This window comes from Canis lupus, chromosome 1 (assembly GCF_048164855.1).
Source record: "Canis lupus baileyi chromosome 1, mCanLup2.hap1, whole genome shotgun sequence".
NCBI classification, from domain to species: Eukaryota; Metazoa; Chordata; class Mammalia; order Carnivora; family Canidae; genus Canis; species Canis lupus.
The window spans coordinates 65669312-65688342 of NC_132838.1; the positions used below are offsets into that span (position 1 = coordinate 65669312).

The following is a 19031-nucleotide window of genomic DNA, read 5'->3' on the forward strand; positions in this document are numbered from 1 at the left end:
AAGTTAGTAACCTTGCAGATACATGGCTCAAGTTGTTTTTATAATCACTGAGTATCTTAGCTGCACATGCTTAGAACAATTTCTGAGCTAAAATGATGACAGGTTTGTTTCACGGTAAAGAACTTGAAGACCTCAAATCCCTCATTTGCCTGTGTGTGGGAGCAGACTCAGTTATTCTCAGAAGTCAGGAGGTAAACTTTACCCTTGCCCATGTTCCAGGTTGACTTTCCTGTTGAGGTAGCCCATGTTCTTACTGAGCTTTCCAGCATCCAACAGTCACCTCTGTTTACACTGCAGTGAACTGTGTAAGCACAGGAATTATCCCTTTGATTTGACATTTAGAACATGCCAGACAGTAGAACTTAACCTGTATTGCCTAACACTTGTCAAGAGCTCAGATAAAATATATATATATATATATAAATGGAGAAGTGCTTGGAAGAAATGTCATCTCTTGATTCCTCTAGTCTAGATACATAAGGTAAGTAAGAGCTGTATGCCAAGACCATATCATTGTAGCCTTCTGTAAATTGCTTTTATGGAACTCTACACTTTGGCATTTGCCAATGATCCACATTGAAGATGTATAGATAAAATATTAAAATATATATATTTTTAAATATTTTATTTATTTATTTACGAGAGACACAGAGACAGGCAGATACATAGGCAGAGGGAGAACAGGCTCCCTTCAGGGAGCCTGTTGTGGGACTCGATCCCAGGATCCTGGGATCACGACCTGAGCCGAAGGTAGACGCTCAACCACTGAGCTACCCAGGCGTCCCAAAGATGTTATAAAGAACAATTCTCCAAAACTGGTCATTGCATTAACTGTCTCTGTGTCATCAAAGACCAGTAGTTTCAGCTTGGGATACTCTTTAGGAGACTTAATGAGAAAATACGTAGAAGAAACCGACTTGTTTTTATCTTATGGAAGTTGAATTCTGCTGACTAATGACGTCCATCTCTTTGCGTTGTTTCTTCGGAAACCCAACCCATTTTATGGCCCACCTCTCAATGAGTGTTTTGGTAATTTTGGACCATGTAGTTTCAGGAGTCATTAGTCCTCATTTTACTTATTGCTCTTTGATGTTGGTTTTCCTGCCTTTATCACAAGGTGTCTTTTGTTGTTGCCTCACATTTTTTTCTGGATTGAGGAGAGATGTAAATAGCAAAAGTTGAAATAGAGACAGGATGGGGAAGGGTGATTAACAATATTGAAAGGTTTTTATGGGAATAGTGCTGAATTATGTTTTATGACATTAGAAGTCCTCATTTTAAGACTGCATATGATACATGGCAAAATGTCACTTGTCTCAATATAAGCATGTTGAATGGAAAGATCATAATAACATCTCAGGAACCAGTACGTTTTGCAGAAGGAGGCTCTTGTGAACAGTTCGGGAGATTTTAATTTTTGTTTTTAGATAAGCTGACAGTGATAGAAGAGAAAGTATTGAGATTATTGATCCTACTTTGTACAGCTTATGATATAATGATCTTATTGTGTTAGCACTCAGGGCCTGCACACTACACTCCTTTCTCCTCTCTTTCCTTGTGCTATTAGTACCCTTCCTTGAAGCTTCTTCCCTCCCTATTTAAATCTCCCATACTGATCAAAGCTCCTCATGGACCTACTTGCTTTATATGATGTGCCCAGGGTGCTCACCCACCTTATTCTCCTCTTCTGTGAGCTCCTGCTGTATCTATAGATGTGTCCCATACCTTTTGCACTGCACATATTCCTGTTTCTGAGTATTGTTTCATAGATTAGTCTAGAAGGCCCCAAGGTACTTATGAGCTTTGCAAAGCCATGTACTTAGCATGTTACTATACAAAGAGCAACTGTTCCAAACACTGCCTAGTGTTGCCTGCCTGATTCTTGGTACTCAGCTTTTCTTTCCCATTCGCAGGTCCTTTTTGTGCCAGATGCCAACTTTCCTTCCAGTACCCTAAGGTTATCATCATCTAGTCCTGGTGCTACTGTCTCTCCTTCATCATCAGATGCAGAATATGATAAACTGCCTGTATGTATGCCATTCATGAGCTCACGTTTGTATTTATCAAATATATTTTTTGAGTTGTAGAATTTTACACGTTGTTTTTCACTTAGGTTTTTATCTGAAATCTCCCCAAATGGGAGATTTGTTATTAGTTGAGAGAATGCATCTTATCAAAAAGAAACCTGTTCACGTTTAAGGTCTCAGAGGCAAAAATGCATACCTCGTTTATGTAAAAAGTGTGAAGTTAAACTCTCCGTGAGACTGATCCTTTATTTGTACTTCTTTTACTCTTTTTTTTCTAGAGAACTTGAGCTGTGAGCTAAATATGAATTCCTTCATTTAGATTATTTTCTAAAAACATTTGAGCCATTTTTACGGTTCCATATGTACACATTTGTTGTTGCTTAAACCTTAATTTAATTTGGATATTTACTGTATTTGTGATCATTTTTAAAGGATGAAGGATATTTGCCTCATTTTCATGTTTAAGTTACATAGAAACAAGTTCCTTATGGGGAATTTAAATGTCTTGATTTTCTTAAATAATCTGTTTTTAAAAAAAATCCTTTATTTGATTTTTGGAATTTTTGCTTTCTTAAAGGATGCTGACTTAGCAAGAAAGGCCTTAAAACCCATTGAAAGAGTCTTATCATCCACTTCTGAAGAAGATGAGCCAGGCGTGGTAAAATTTTTAAAAATGAATTGTCGATACTTCACTGATGGAAAGGTATATAGCACTGTAATTTGTTTCCTTTTCTTGGACTCAATGGAAAACTAAAGTAGGTTCCAAATTACTCAAGACAGGAGACATTAAAATATCTTTCCCAAAGTTTAACTTAAGATTTTATGTAAGTGTCCATTAGTTTTCCCCTGTTGGATGCCTGGCATCTTACTTATTATAGGATCCTCTGTGGCCTTGGATTTATCATTTCATGTTTAAGTTCTTGGCCCAAACATTGCTAGGGAACCAGTATAGGATAGGATATGCTTGACAGCAAAGGCTGGAGTTTGACTCGGTGAATTTAAAATCCAGTTCTGCTTGGAACTAGCTTGGAAACCAAGGACATGGTATTGGAGTTGCCTCAGCCTCCACTTTCCTCATCTATAAAATAGGAACAATAATAAAATTTAATCTGTAGGGGGGGGTAGTAATAAAATAATAAATAAATAATAAAAGATGGTTGGTGTGTTTTACAAAGAGCAGATCCAACTGTTAGTCTCTGAAGAAGGGGTTATGTTGATATATAAAGTGAATTCCTATGTTCATAGTAGAGACTTCATGCCGGGTTCCAAATGGTAGGAAAATACATTATTGATATGCATTTATGACTTCTGCAACCAAGGATAAGTAATTCTTGAAAAATGAAAAATTTCTCACAAAGATGATCAGTTAACTCAGTAAGAGAACCAAGGTAAAGAATCAAGGAATCTTCTGTGTCCGGGTTCTCTGGTAGGTAATATCCCTGTGGCCATCTATAAAATAGTACGCTGACCAAGCTTCAGACAGAAGCTCCCTCCAAATTACTGGATTTTGCTATTAACTTCCATAGTTTACTATATTCATTTCTGATTGCAAAAATTTCATATCCCTATTTGTGTCACATTTTGCTGAATGTGGCCTTTCTAAACATTTTAGAGAAAAATATTAGGGCTCTCGTTGGGCACCATGGCTCTGAGACAGATGCTACCGTAGCACAGTAGCACTCACTTGTTGGACACATGGTGAACATGTGCTGAGCGACTCAGAAAGCACCCGGTTCTCAAGTGGAAAAAGCACTTGGGACAGCCCTTCGCAATTTATAGTGAACGAGGGGGGGATGTGGACATAGGCGTGCAACCCAGGATCCCACTACAGTTGTGCTACGGCAGCAGCTCTGCCAGGAGGCTCGGTTGTCTGCACTGGCGAGGCAGCTCTGTTTTCTCTGCCTCACCGCCTAGCGCCCAGCACTGCATTTCCTCAGCCTGTTGCTCTAGCATCTTAAAGGGGATGCAATTGCTGCGTAGGACGCCACAGTTCCCCGGGGCCACCCGAATGGCAATGTGAGTTCATGAAAGCCACTGTGGTGGTTGCATTTCTGCTTGTCATGATTCTGTTTTGTCCCTTTCTCCTGTAGGGCGTGGTCGGAGGCGTCATGATTGTTACTCCTAACAACATCATGTTTGACCCTCACAAGTCTGACCCCCTGGTCATTGAAAATGGTTGTGAGGAGTATGGCCTCATTTGTCCCATGGAAGAGGTGGTTTCCATTGCTCTCTACAATGACATTTCCCACATGAAGATCAAAGATGCCTTGCCATCGTAAGAGATATTTCTTTGTTAATCTAAACAAACAAAAAACTTAAAGTGTTTGGAGAACTAAATGCAGTTAAAAGGTAGGGCATTGGCAGGAGTGAGAGATTGTGTAGCGGTGAATTGGAAGGTGAAAGATTTGTGCAGTAGATTTTTTTTTTAATTGAAAAATGAGAAGAAATGGAGATAAAGGGGAAAGTTGAATGTACAAAAATTGAAAGGAGAAAAGCAAGAACACCAGCACATAAAAATGGTATTTCTTTGGCTTATTTTTCTGAAAAGCAATGCATGTTCTTAATGAATTAATAGAAGAAGAAATGAAGTTTCTCTGAAAGAATTTTAGTCAGGTTACCAATAAAAGAATAGCTTTTTTCTCTCCATTTAGTTGTTAAGCAGAGTTCTGTTCTCATTCACACTCTAGCATGGGCAGTCCTCCTAACTCACATCTTCCCTTAGTCATCCTGCACGGAGAGAGCTCGGGGTGGACAGTGTGGAGCCCACTGTCCCTGTAGCTGTTTGTTTCTGAAACATAGATGAATATTACCTTAGGCTTGAATATTTTTGCCTCCTAAAACTGAGGTGTTTTTTTTTTTTTTTGGAAAAAGTAGGGAGAGAAGGAGGAAGCTCCCTATGAAAAAAAAGAGAAAGAGGGTTAAGAAAGCTGAGGGAATCCATTTAAGGGGATACTTGGATTCTTACTGTCCCTTTGTCAGTGTTCCTATTTCTCCATGTCTGGTAGAAGTAAAAATCTTCAGAAACCCTTAGTGATAGGGAGGTAGAGGGAAAGCAGTGGTCCTAACTGTGCAGAGGGAAACTCGCCCTTGCGACTTAGGAAAAGGAGATAATTAGAGACCTAACCCAGACACAGCACCCTTAGAGGTGCACACCAGCAGGTTTCCCTGGACTCACAGTCCTCGGCGTCTGACCCCTCGGCCCTCCTCCTGCTCCAAGCCACTGAAGCTAGCACCGAGCACGGGCACTGAGGTAGTGTCTAAATTCTGCCAGAAGGATCCAAGTGAGAGGTGTTGAGGTGGTGTGGCAGGCCAGGCGGTTCTGCATGATGCCTGGGTCTGGAGCCCCGCGGCCTGGGTTTCCCTGGGTCTGCCACTCACGGCTCCATGGCCTGCCTGAGTTACTCAGTTCCAAGCCTCAGTTTTCTCATCTGTTAAATGGAATGAGTAGGATTCTTCAGCCTGTAGGGCTATTTTAAGAACTAAACATATTGATACAGCAGGACTCTTAAAAAATAGGCTGATACCTGCAAACTCTAAGCTGTTATTATGTGAACCTTGCATTCATCTCTGAAACCCTGTTCATCGTCCTTGGGACATCTTGTTGCCCATGCAGTTGAGGCTTCCACTTCATCTTAGTGCATGCTCCTGTGTGGCAGGGAGATGACGACGAGGGGGTCTCGGCCTCTGCCCTTGAGGAACATGCAGTCTCCTGGGTGCAGTAGACAGATGGAGAAGTGGTGCCTAAGTGCACCGCACGCGTGGAAGTGCACACAGCGTCCCAGGAGGACACTTGTGAGGCAGCGTCCAGCTGCCTGGGAGTCTCAGGTGGAGGCAGAGAAGAGGATGCGAGGTGTTAGTTCTGGAAATAAGGAATGAACATTAGGTTCTCTGTGACAGGAAGAAAGAAGATGAGAATGAGGAAGGATGTAGTTAAGTTTAGAAGTGGATGGCTGGGGAAAGGGGGCACTTCTTGCCTGATGGTGGCTTCTTGTGGAGGAATACGATTGCACATCTTTAGGTCAGGATGTTAAGCACTCTTTTTAATAATAGAAAAGGAAGGTACATCTTTACAGAAAGATTTCTCTCATCGTGAGATTGTGTTTAGCGATCTGGGGTCCAGGGTAATGCTATAGATGGCGGGGGCGGGCGGGGGGGAAGGAGAGTTAAGCATTGGCTCCTACTGTGTTCAGTTTATTTCAGAATTGTGTACTGATTCCTGCCTTGGATGCAAGCATGTGAAGACTTTGCAGCCTAGTGAGCAGTAGGTGCACCATTGGGCAAAAGAGAATGTGTGAGTGGGATCAGTCTGATGGAAAATTGGCATTGACTTCAGAATTCCATTGATGGTTTAAAAGTTAAAAAAAAGCCTAAAATTTCATTATTACTAAAAGTTGTAGGGTAAAACAAGTACAAATTATCTGACTGCAATTTGCAAATTTTTTTTTTTTTTTTTTAAGATTTTATTTATTTGAGACACAGAGAGACAGAGACAGGTAGAGGGAGGAAGCAGGCTCCATGCAGGAAGCCTGATGTGGGACTCGATCCCGGGTCTCCAGGATCACGCCCTGGGCTGAAGGTGACACTAAACCACTAAGCCACCTGGGCTGCCTGCAAATTGTTTTTTAAGAGTGCATGTGTGTGTGCGTGCGTGCGTGTGTGTGTGTGTAATATCTCCCCATCCTCACCTTCAGTCTTTGTGTTTTCTGTGTAGGACATTTTGTAAGTCCAGCTGACACAGCCAGAGAACAGGAAGGGAACAACTGAAGGGATTATTGATCAGCTTTAGGTGCCTAGCTGAGTCTAGAAAACATTAACAGTAGTGCTAGTTGACACCTCTGTGTACTTTGCCCCAGCAGGGCTTGGCGGCTGCAGCACAAAAAACCAGATGGTTAAATTTATCCAAACTCAGACTTGGTAGATGAACAAGAAGGGAGGGGTAGACAGGGTAATATAGGAGGCTGAGCAGAGTGCAGTCACATCTCTCTGTGGGAGGCAAGCTAAGCAGAGAAGGACGATGGATCAGTGGGTTTTGGATGTTCATGGAAGAAAGTTTTGCTTATTAACCAAGTATGTGAAATGCTGAGTTTCTTTGTTATAAGACTTCATATAACCTTCAACATAGCAAATTAAATTCAGGATCCTAAATCGGAATTATGACACATTACGCTGATTTATTTGACTCTAGGATTGGCGCATCTTTAATATCTCCTGGGATGCTGGTATTGGACAGAACATTTTTGCATATTACGGGTTCCTGCAGAACAGAGACACTGTCAAAATCATCATTTAGCATATGGCTTGTAGGGGCTCAGCAAATGTTTATTGAATTGAAATGAACTATGAATGAAAGAAGTTTTTTTAAGCATTTGTCAGAGCCTAGCAGTTATGTAGGCTTTTATTTTCCATTGGAGAAAGCATGGATGTTCCATGCATGTGATTTATAAGTTTGGGGGGTAGTCTTCTAACTTGAGAATTTCCTGGTGCTTTGTTACCTTCTTACCCTGGTGATTTCAAAGATGAGTAATAAAGTATTACCTGAGTCCTATCTAGCCTTTTTAGAAAACAAAATTATTTCTGAAATCTATAAAGGGTCTTTATATATCTGTGTTTTAACCCAGTGTCAATACTAAGGTAAGTGAAAATACGGGTTACTCAAAATCTTACCAGTCATGGCTTAAAAATGATGTCTCTTGACCATTTATTTTAAACTTTGGAGAACATGTCTAACCAATAGTTTTGTGTAATTCAAATCTGGGTAGAAAAGCATCTGTTGTTGAGGGACAGTATGTTTCAGCTGATAAACCAGTGCCCACTGCCATAAAGTGAAATGATATTGTTATGAGTTAAGAAATTAAGACTTTTAACCTTAGTATTGTAAGAGGTTACTTGATTTACTTTTCTGTAAATTTTAAAGTGTAAAATGGAGCAGGTGCCATATATCCACAATAACAGTGGAAGCTTCTCGCATCTCCCTCAGGAGTAGAAGGATGTCTGGTATTGGAAACATCAGGTCCTAAGTGAGGAAACTCAAAATTAGGGTTCAGGACTGGTAATTTATACAAGTTAAATGAATAGCTACTCAGTCATTGAGCCATTCAGAAATAATGTTGGTTTATATATACTATTTTATAAAAAAGGAACAGCTTTGAATATTTAAAGAATTTAGGTCATCATGCTAAAACATTTATTTCCCTTTGTCCTTTTATTCATGAATATCAGAAACATTGTTCCATCATTAAAAATCTGGTGGGTGACATCTCCATGTTCATAAATGACTTCAAAAATCATTCATGTCCTTCTAGTAGGATATGCAACTCTCATGCTTTCTTGTTTTGCCCCTTCTTGTAGTTCATTTATGTTTCATTTTGAAGTCAGTTTCTTGATTTCATTTCCTTATTCTGAAATCATTTAGACATCAGTTTAAGTTGCAGTACGTTTATGTTTTAGTTTTTGGTTGGGTTTTGTTTTAATTTTTGCCTTTCCTCCATTTTGTTTTTGGTTTTGTTTTTAACATTCCATGTGCACCCACCATTTTTCCCCCGACAGTGACCTACCTCAGGATCTTTGTCCTCTGTACAGGCCTGGAGAATGGGAAGACCTGGCTTCAGAAAAAGACATCAACCCATTCAGTAAGTTCAAATCTCTCAACAAGGAAAAACGGCAGCAGAATGGGGAGAGAACCATGGCTTCAGATTCCAAATCAACAAGACTTTTGGAGAAGTCAACAGAATACACACACATGAAGCCCTCAGATAGCCCTCTGTCAGGAAAGTTAAAGACACCAGAATCTTCTACAGAGGCAGCCAGTGAGTCTACCACAGTGACTACAGTCAGCAAGGAACCTTCTGACACTCGTGCTGCATTTGAATCCATAGCCAAAGAGAATTCCCTTTTAGGGGAAGATGATGACTTTGTTGACTTGGAAGAACTTTCTTCTCAAACTGATAGTGGAATGGACAAAAGAGACACCTCAAAGGAGTGCCTTTCTCTTGACCCAAAAGAGCTAAGGAAGGCTAAGTCCCATATCATTAGTTCTGCTACAGAAGTGCAGGTGCAGTCAGCCCTGAACTTTTCAGGAACAGATAATGATGCTGAACTGAAGGGGGCCCTGGATTTAGAAACCCGTGAGAAGCAAGATACGATGCCAGAGGTGGACAAGCAGTCTGGTTCCCCAGAAAGCCAGGTAGAAAACACACTGAACATACATGAAGATCTAGATAAAGTTAAACTCATTGAATATTACCTTAATAAGAACAAAGAAGGGTCACAGTTACCTGACAACTTGCAGAAGGAAGAATTAAGTGATGGCAAAAGCACTGAACCACTGGGAATAGATATCACCCTTAGTAGTTCTCTCCCCCAGGTACGTGTTCCTCCAACTGAGGGCAGTAAGGAGCCAGAGAAAACCTGGGTCAAAGAGAGAGTGTCCCTCCCACTGCAACTGGCCTCTTCTACAGAAGAAAATACGGATAAAGGGTCTTTAAACACCTCTTCAGAATCTACTCTGGACAACAGCTGCCAGGGCGCGCAAATGGATAATAAGTCTGAAATTCAGTTGTGGCTACTAAAGAGAATTCAGGTACCCATTGAAGGTAAGCCACTTTACTTTAGTTATTCTGTCGTAGAGTTGGCTTTCTGAAACGTACAGATACAAGCAAAATTAGAGCAATTGTTTGAAAACAGTGTTTTTGAAATAGAGTGTATCTTTACTGATATGTTAATTGAGAAAAAAATTAGCATTGTATGGTATCTATTTTGGAACTTGAACTGTGACATAGATTTCTTGTTTGAAAGTAGTGTTGTTTTTTTATTTCAAGTAACTTTCCCTTTCACTTTGAATTTCTAAATCTGAAGGAGTTTGAAATGTTTTTGAAAATCTTTCTGTTCTAAGTTAAATTGTCTTATGGTGTAATTGGGTCTTCGGTATCATTCATTGATGTGTATTCTTGCAAACTATCACGTCGTGTTGGTTTTTATGGCTTATTCCCAGCACATGACATCTTATGTGATGCAAAACAGACTCAAACATGCAAAGCTTTTTCCTTTGTTGCTAAAGGAGGTCTGAAAAATGTAATTAGTTCTAATTGGATGGTGTTTTGTCAAAATGTGTTGATTTTCTGTCACTAAGAGGGGATCGGGTGCTCTTCTTTGTTTAAGTCCAAAGGTTTTACTTTCACCAATATTGTCAATATTGAGGAAGATTTTCTTCATGTGTGATTCAGATATACTTCCTTCAAAAGAGGAGAAAAGCAAGACTCCACCCATGTTTCTGTGCATTAAAGTAGGAAAACCAATGAGAAAATCCTTTGCCACTCACACTGCAGCCATGGTCCAGCAGTATGGCAAACGAAGAAAGCAGCCAGAGTACTGGTTTGCTGTTCCTCGGGAGAGGTAAGCATGGGCTAAAATGGAAAATGTTGGTCCATTCGATCCTAATTATACCTTGATTTTTTTTAAAAATTTAAAATCGTTACTCTTATTCTTGAATAAGAGATTCCTCTTAGTTGTATCTTTTAGAATTTCTTGAAGGATATTTTTTGAGTAGTTTTCTGCTACTGAGTGGTTTCGATTTAGCCAGCCTGAGGTCATCCTAAGTACTGGGTCCTGAAACCTTTTAATGACTTTCTCCACAGTTGAATTGTAAGTGAAGGAAGATTTAGATATTCTCCAGTGCTGGTCCTTGGAAGTGTAATTCTGTTAAGAATGAAAGAATACCCTAGGGCATATCTAAACCTCTTTAGGGGCAGTAGAGAGGTGTGGTTGTAACTGTTAAAGTGCTTATTAACTTAGGGAACTCAAGGTTGCTTTGGCCTTAAGTGGGGAGTGTCTGACTCAGCAGCATGAAAAGTGTTAAAGGGTCCACTCCAGGTGGGTTTGAGGGTTGGTACAACTCTGGAGAGATTTGTATTTTTAAATTGCCAAAGAAGAAATTATGTTATTTGAGTCTAGGATAGCAGGGATAATGACACAGACATTTTTTAGCAGTACATCATTATGGATGTCTTTGTAATAAAAAATAATTAGGAGACACTATTTTTAGGGCAAAAAATTAAATGTTTTCCTTTTGTTTATGTAGGAGAATAAAAAATTTTCAGGATTGTAAAAATCACATTTTTTCCCTCTTTCTACCTAGTCATTAACATTATTGAGGGACCCCTGGGTGGCTCAGCGGTTTAGCGCCTGCCTTCGGCCCAGGGCGTGATCCTGGAGTCCCAGAATCAAGTCCCATGTCAGGCTCCCTGCCTGGAGCCTGCTTCTCCCCCTGCCTGTGTCTCTGCCTCTCTGTGTGTATGTCTCTCATGAATAAATAAATAAAATCTTCAAAACAAAACAAAAAACATTATCATCTGGGCAGATCTCTTGGCTAAGACCAAATATATACCTGCCAAAGGCAAACTCAGCGAGCTCCCTTAAGCATGAACTGTTAATAAAGCAAAATTAAATTCCAAGCAAAGGCACACCTTCTGGTTGATGAGTATCCAGAATAATTCTCATCAAGGGAGTTTTCCTGTTTTAATAAATTATAGTTTAACATGAAAAATAGTTAATAGGATTTTAATTAATTAATTTGCCAATAACGGTTCCCTGTCTTAGGTAAAAACTCATGTTAACATGGACATTCGACATAACTTTTGTGTTTATGTATTTTATTTTTCTGGCCATACCTGCAACTCCCATGGTGTTTCATTGAAACTTTCGGGATATTGAGGAGATAAAAAAGAAAAAGCATGTCTGTTATTATTTTAAAATGTCTCAATAGGAGCAATGTAAATTTCTGAACATCTATTAGAAGCAGAGTTCTAAAGTCAAATGTCACGCTCAACAAAACCTTAGAGATTTAGGTCAACTCCTGATTTGATAGATGAGGAAAACAAAGCACTGAAACATTCAGCCATGTTGCAAGGGGATGTGGACTATTCAGGGCCCACTAGAAAAATTGCCTATGATATGTATCATTTTTTTTCTTTGGGTAAATGTATTGTTTATGATCTAAGGAAATTTGGGAGGTTTTTTTCCTATTTTATTGCCTTTAATGAAGCTGTGTGTACCAAGGACTCTTGTAGAATAAGTGCAGCAATCCCACACATATAGTTACTATATTACTGTCATTTTTTAATCCAGAAGAAATCTGTAATGCTGAAATACTTCTCTTTGGTCTCTTATACAGATGGTTTTTGTGGGCTATTTATTTATTTATTTATTTATTTATTTAGGGGGGCAGTGCAGAGGAAGAGGGAGAGAATCTCAAGCAGGCTCCATGCCCAGCAGAGAGCCCAACTCGGAACTCGATCTCAGGACTCTGAGACCATGACCTTAGCCAAAATTCAAAGTCCTGTGCTCAACTGACTGAGCCACCCAGGCATGGGATCACCATGGCCCTTGTTGCTGTTTTGTACTCTATACTTGGTTTTTCAATTAAGCTTAATGGCTTTTTTAAAACATGACTTGAAGCTCTAGTTTTCTGGATCTTTTGCAGTGTACAGTATTTTACCTAACTGAGCTGTATTAAAGGCTTGTTTATTTACTTCCCAGGGGAAAAAAAGAAGAAGGCCCTTGTGGCCTTTTTAGAGTCGGACACTTTTTGAATTCCTTTATAGTATATTTTATAGTTTCTATGACTGTTGTCTTTGGCTAACCTGATGGACTTAGTTTTCTTTCTTAAACTAATTATGTGTTATATCTCACTGTGTTACTGATGGATTTCTTTGAATACATGTTAGGAAATTTTTGTTTTAATTGTTCTTTTGTGTATTTCCCTGTCTACCTACCCTACAGGAAGCCACATTTTAGTTTAAGACTGAGAAGGACGGAGCAGTTCTATAGTTAATTCCCACCTAGAACTCCCAAGTACATAGTGAGAAATAAGAAAAGATGGTTTTTATTTCCAACTTGTGAAAATCCTTGAGACTTCAGGCTCAGCAAAGTCCTTAAGGATCTAAGACGTGGTGTGCAATGCTTTCCTCACTCTGATGATCATTTCCAGATTCCCTTGCTACATCCAACTGAGCATTTCTACTTGCTTTTCTATTTAATGGATCTGTGCATCCATTGGAGTTTCAGGAGCAGAGGGAGGTCATCCTAGCAGTGGCTCCCTTTCAAGGTTAAAGTGTCCTCTCATAGACCTTCCAAATGTGGCAACTTACTCTCATTGGAGATCTCTTTGGTTCCTCCAGTACATTGAAGCTCCTTGTTGCAGGAGGTTAATATTCTGATGTTGATGTGACTTCACAGATGTGTTTCACCGTTCCTAGTATTTTTAAAACATGTTTGTTTTTTCCCCCTTTTGTTATTATTACTAAGAAATCAACTCTACCGAAATACTCCCTTCATTTACAACGTGCTTTATGGCTTCCACGATGCCATCACCTAATGAATAGTCTACCGAGTAAGAAAATGGAGAGGGCTAGAGGCAGGGAAAGCAATGATGGGAAGCAGCAGTCTCTATTTATCCTCTTTGTTTGGGTTCCCCTCCCCGCCGCAATCCTTGTTATTAAATTTTAGATACAAAACTACCCAAATACACGCAATAATAGTTTTATTTAACTGGGTGGAAATTGCAGATCTGACCACTGTGGATCCAGGAAAGCTGGTGGTTTCTTCTTGCACACCTGTACACTGCTACTTGAGATGTGTGCCCGTTCACTAAGGATTAGGCGCCTGTCGGCATTAAGCCCTCCCAGTCTCCCTTGCAGCTTGCAGAATCACACGCTTCCCTTGAGTCAACTGAAGATGACAATAGTCTGCTTGGGCGATTTGCCTTGTCCAGAACCTGGGACCTGACATGCAGGCTTCTCCTCCTCTCACTCTTGATGCTAATTCAAACATGAGGACAGCAGAGGATAGTTTCACCTTACATTAATCATCTTGTATAGGGTTTCTCAACTTTGGCACTATTGACATTTTGAGGGGATGTCATTTGCATTATAGGATGTTTATTAGCATCTGTGGCCTCTGCCCATGAGATGCCAGCTGTGACATCCAAGGGTCCCCAGGTGTCACCTGCAGGAAGAAGTTGTCTGCGGGACAAAATAACCTCACAAGGAGAACCACCAGTTGAGTATTAGACCATTAGACCCAGCCTACCCACCATTCTGAAAGTGATTGTGAACCACATTAGCCAGATGATTTAGAGCCTTGACTGCTTCAAATTTTGCTATACTCCGTTGTTGTGTTCACAGTAATGTACTCATCTGCATATACTTTGTTTCCTTTACTCAACCTTTTTTTTGGGGGGGGGGGCAGAGAATTTCACTAAATGTTTTTTGTTTTTTATAACTCAGTTATGAATCTATATAGTTTTATGTCTGTAAAAATAGCAGTGTTGCTCCTAAAGAGATAATTTACCTGGAAGTAAATCCTAAATTGAAAGACTAAACAAGAAGGTCTGTGGTGGTGACAAGCATTTATTTTTTGCCCCTTTACTTTGCACAAGCCTGTGCTCGCAGCTCTCTGGGGTATTGAGAGGAAGACCGTGTCGGGCCCTGCCCTGGAGGCCATGTGGAGTCTTGGGCTGCCCTGGTGCCCTGGCCGGTGGAATAATGAGTCATAGAATCAGGAAGCGATGAATGAGAATCCCTAGGAATAGTGTGCTTTGGGATGAGATTCTTTATCCATTTGAAACGTAGTTTCTTAATTTTGAAAATGGGTCATTGTGGGGCATTAAATAACTAGCTCGTGTTTGAACACTTACTGAGGGCATAGGACCTGGCATATATCTGGCTAGTTCTAGGTAAGTGAGAGTGGGACTTTACCTTGAGAAGCTATGGGGAGCTCTTGAGACAGTTCCTAGTACTTTTTTAGAGACTGGATGTGATTATTTCCATAGATTTGGGTGCCGTTCTATGTGAAAAATGCAGTGGTCTTTTTTTCCTGAATACTAAGAGGTTATTTCTTTTCTTGGAAAGAACCAATGATTCTTGTTCATATTGAAACATCTTTTTCCCCCAATTCCTTATGATCCAATCTGAAATGTTTTACGGTGATTGATTTCTTATTATCCAACTTTTTAAATAAGATGGAAGTGAAATTAAATGGCAGGAATTGTGTAGAAGTTGCCAAGTCATGCATAAATGTTAAATCCAAACTGAATTGGGTCAGTGTGATTCATGTAATAAGTAAGCTAATAAGAGAGAGGAGAGGGAGAGCCTGTGAGTGTTTTAAGATTTTTTTAACCTCAAAAATAATTATGCTAAGATAATTTTAGCAGTACTTGAACACACAGGTAAGCTGGGGGAAAACAATTATTTTGCAATCTGCTTCCCCCCCACACACTTAAAGTTATGAGCATTTTCTACATGAAATACTATGTTATTATATGTATATGATGTTATTGTGAGCACCCCTGTTTCATTCCCTGAATGATTTAATAAAGCTCCTGCTTTGGATATTAGGTTGTTCCAAATTTGTTGCCATTAAAAGCAGTGTTCCATTAAACATCTTTATAAAATCCATTAGTTGGTCTGACCAAGTCAAAGGATACGTGTAAGGCACATGAAAGTGTGTACCCTTTGCTCCACATGATGAGAAATCTAAGTCATATGATTCTCTATTTTATCGGTTTGGTAAGGAAGCAAATGCAGTTTTAAAATCGTTTTCAAGTTGAGTGCTTGCTACATGACATTTGATATAAAGGAAGGTCAGTAGTAGCCTGAGGCTTTTTATTCTAGGTGACTCCTTTATAATAAACATTTAATTTTATCTTGATATACAAATATATATTTAATAGTCATTCTAAAATACCATGTTCTCTAATCAGCTTCTAATTTTTTTTAAGATTGATTGATTTATGAGAGGCAGAACGAGAGAGGCAGAGACACAGGTAGAGGGAGAAGCAGGTTCCATGCAGGAAGCCCGATGTGGGACTCTATCCTGAGTCTCCAGGATCAGGCCCTGGGCTGAAGGCGGTGCTAAGCCACAGAGTCACCCAGGTGTCCCTCTGTACTCTCTCTCTCTCTCTCTCTTTTTCTTAAGAAGGGATGAACTTTTTTAAAATATTTTTATTTATTATTTATTCATGAGAGACATACAGAGTCAGAGACACAGGCAGAGGGAGAACCAGGCTCCATGCAGGGAGCCCAACGCGGGACTCGACCCCGGGACTCCAGGATCATGCCCTGGGCTGAAGGCAGGCACTAAACCGCTGAGCCATCCAGGGATCCCCTAATCAGCTTCTAATTAAAATGAGCAAGCACTTTGATTTATAGAAGATAGCATATTTTGTGCTTGCCCATATTTAGGATAAACTCATATATGAGTTACGTTGATTCTGTTTGAGAAAGTGTGATATTGTCTTCTGTAATGTCAAGAATAACTGATGTTCCCAAGCTTTTTATAAAAGTTGAGTTTTTTAACACTTTCAAGATTATAATGAGTAACATACGCACGAGCACGCAGGTATCTGTCCTTTTGAAGGATGCTATCCACACTGTTTCTCACATCCGATTTGTGGGCAGTAGCAGCATTTCTTGAGTTACAGATTCTTTTTTGTAGAGTTCTCCATGGCTGCCTAGCCCAAAGCATTAAAAGCAAGTATTCAAGACCCCATTTTTTGGGAACAGTACCTTTTCGTTAGGTCAGCGTTTCCCTCAAAGATATTTAATGGAAACTCATCCCGTGGATAAGTAATGGGTGTTTCATAGTTAAATATGGTCCATAGTCAGTGCTTATCTCTATCTAGAGTAGTAGGGATTTATGCTCATAGTTGCTATTCTCTTAATAGGCTTTTATAGGGATTTCTCAGTTTAATTCTGTTTTCTATTATACAGCTGATTTATTTTATCTCTATATTTTAACTCCATGAGATTACTTGGATATTCATATATATAAACTTACATGTATTTAAAGAGATATATATTTAAATATATATATTTAATACATATATTAATTTAATATTTAATAAATATATATCTATTTATAGACTTAGGTTAGTCCGATTTCCATCAGTCTTAAAGTGTCTACTATAGTACACACAATTTGGGATTTATTTCCCTTTTTCACATTTCTAGAAGTAGCAGCCACACATACAAAGACCGTATATGTCTTTGATCTGTTGGCCACCAAAGCTCTGTTGCATTGTTAGGAATGACTGGTCGATGGCAGATCCTGGTCAGGATCCACCTTTTAACTATCCGTGTATCTTCTTCTCATCTTTCAAAAACGTTCACTCTTAGCTTTGGAATATTTAGAGTGAAGCTTGAAAGCCACCCGTACTGAGCTTTTCATGGTGTGCCATCTGTCTGAATTTGTGTTCCTTTTTAAACTATGAATCTAAGCTTCCTTGGGGCCTAATAGAATTCTGGTGCCCACATTGCAGCTTTATAAAGTGCATCAGATTAGTCTAGTTGAACACGTACTTTTAAATGATGCTCGAATGATACCTTCGTTATCCAAAGCAGAATTGCCACCCTTAGTTCTCCAGAGGGAATATCAAAGAAATTATGAGCCGAACATTCAGTTTCCCCAGACCTAAGTGAGGGGGGTCTAAGACAGCAGGCAGTGCTCAGTCCATGCCCTCCAGAACCCTCCCCTGTCATGGTTGTCGGGATGGTTAGCTCAGCTAAAACTCATGAGAGTTTTGGGAGGCATGTAGTGTTATTCCTCATTTTACAAATGAGGAACCTGGGACATACTGGTTTGCAACACCTTTCAGATGGGCAAATATCAAGTCTGGGATTTATACTCAAATCCATTTTATTTCAAATCCCGTTCTCCTAGCCAGATACTAGGGCAGGCGGCGGAAACTGCCTTCACTATACCCTGTGCATAGGCTGACAAATCACCGCAACAGGGATGGCAGGCATGCAGACATTCAGAGTCGTTTCTAGACTAGTGAGGGAAGGAAGATTTGCAGCATCCCCAAATTTATTCATACCCTTGGACCTTGCCAGAGTGCTCTCCCTTGACTAGAGGTGCCTCAATAATTGTGAGGAGACGAAGTGACTGATATTTTATGGATGGTACTTCCTGGGCGCTCATTAACTGAATGGAGGTGATCTAATCACAGCGTTGTATAGAAATAAAGAGCTTGGCTAAAACGTCCTTTCGATATTAGGTAGTATAACTTAGTTGCAGGCTGGTTCTAGCATTGGCTCTTTATCAGAATGAACTTTTATGGGCTGCAGTGGTTCCCTGGCCCCAAACAAACAAAACGCTCCAGTGCTCCTTCCTTTGAAGCTGGTATCACAAGATCCAGCTACCCTACCTTACACAGCGCCTGGAACCATAGTTCCCTATTCTCTCTTTCCTCCCCTCAAAAATCTGTTTTGTTACCTTCGGGCCAAAATAATCTTCTCAAAAGGTATTTTGATCTTGTCACGTTGCCACAAAAAATATCCTAAGCCTTCAGAATTAAAGTCTAAACCCTGGGGCGCCTGGGTGGCTCAGTTGGTTAAGCATCTGCCTTCGGCTCAGATCCTGATCCCAGGGGTCCTGGGATTGAGCCCCACATGGCGTTCCCTGCTCAGGCGGGGCGGCTGCTTCTCCCTCTGCCTCTGTCCCTCCCCCCACCACATATGCTCTCTCTGTCTCTCTCAAATAAAATCTTTTAAAAAAAAAAGTCTAAACCCCATGATTGTTTTTAAAGCTCTTTATAGACTGGCCAACCTTCCTAACTTTCTCTTCATTTGCTTGAATCTGTGGCTTTACTGAGATGGGTCACTTGATGGGTTTTGCCTGCGAGGCGAGGAGAGGGCCTTTCTGGCTTGGTACCTTTTTAAAACTACTGCATTCCTGAGCTGGGCTGGTCCCCCCCCTTCTCTAGTTGTGCAAATCCTTTGTTTCCCAAAATAGTGCCCCCACAGTGATCTCTCCCTAGACTGGCAGGAACTGTGTTTTCTCAACCTACACTTGCCTGGTGAGCAACCCACAGACACGGAGGCACTGGGAGGGGAGGAATTGAAGTCTGGCACCTTTTCCTCTTACAGAAGCAATCGCAGCTTCTGAATTCAGAAATATAGAGGACTGAAGCCCATGAAGGAATGTGTTCTATCTCCTAGAGATGAAAGC

The 19031-nt window shown here is 40.2% G+C and overlaps 1 protein-coding gene across 6 annotated transcripts in view; it reads left to right on the plus strand.

The window, feature by feature from the left end:
* NCOA7 (nuclear receptor coactivator 7) overlaps positions 1–19031 on the plus strand; it is a 154479-nt gene that overhangs the window by 99827 nt on the left and 35621 nt on the right. For 5 of the 6 annotated variants that reach the window (XM_072833062.1, XM_072833082.1, XM_072833056.1 and 2 more), the window contains 5 exons: positions 1914–2027; positions 2605–2730; positions 4118–4302; positions 8574–9619; positions 10250–10418. In XM_072833062.1, coding sequence (XP_072689163.1) covers positions 1914–2027; positions 2605–2730; positions 4118–4302; positions 8574–9619; positions 10250–10418 — 1640 coding nt within the window. The remainder of the gene's footprint in view (positions 1–1913; positions 2028–2604; positions 2731–4117; positions 4303–8573; positions 9620–10249; positions 10419–19031) is intronic. The other variant, XM_072833091.1, reaches the window with a different exon arrangement.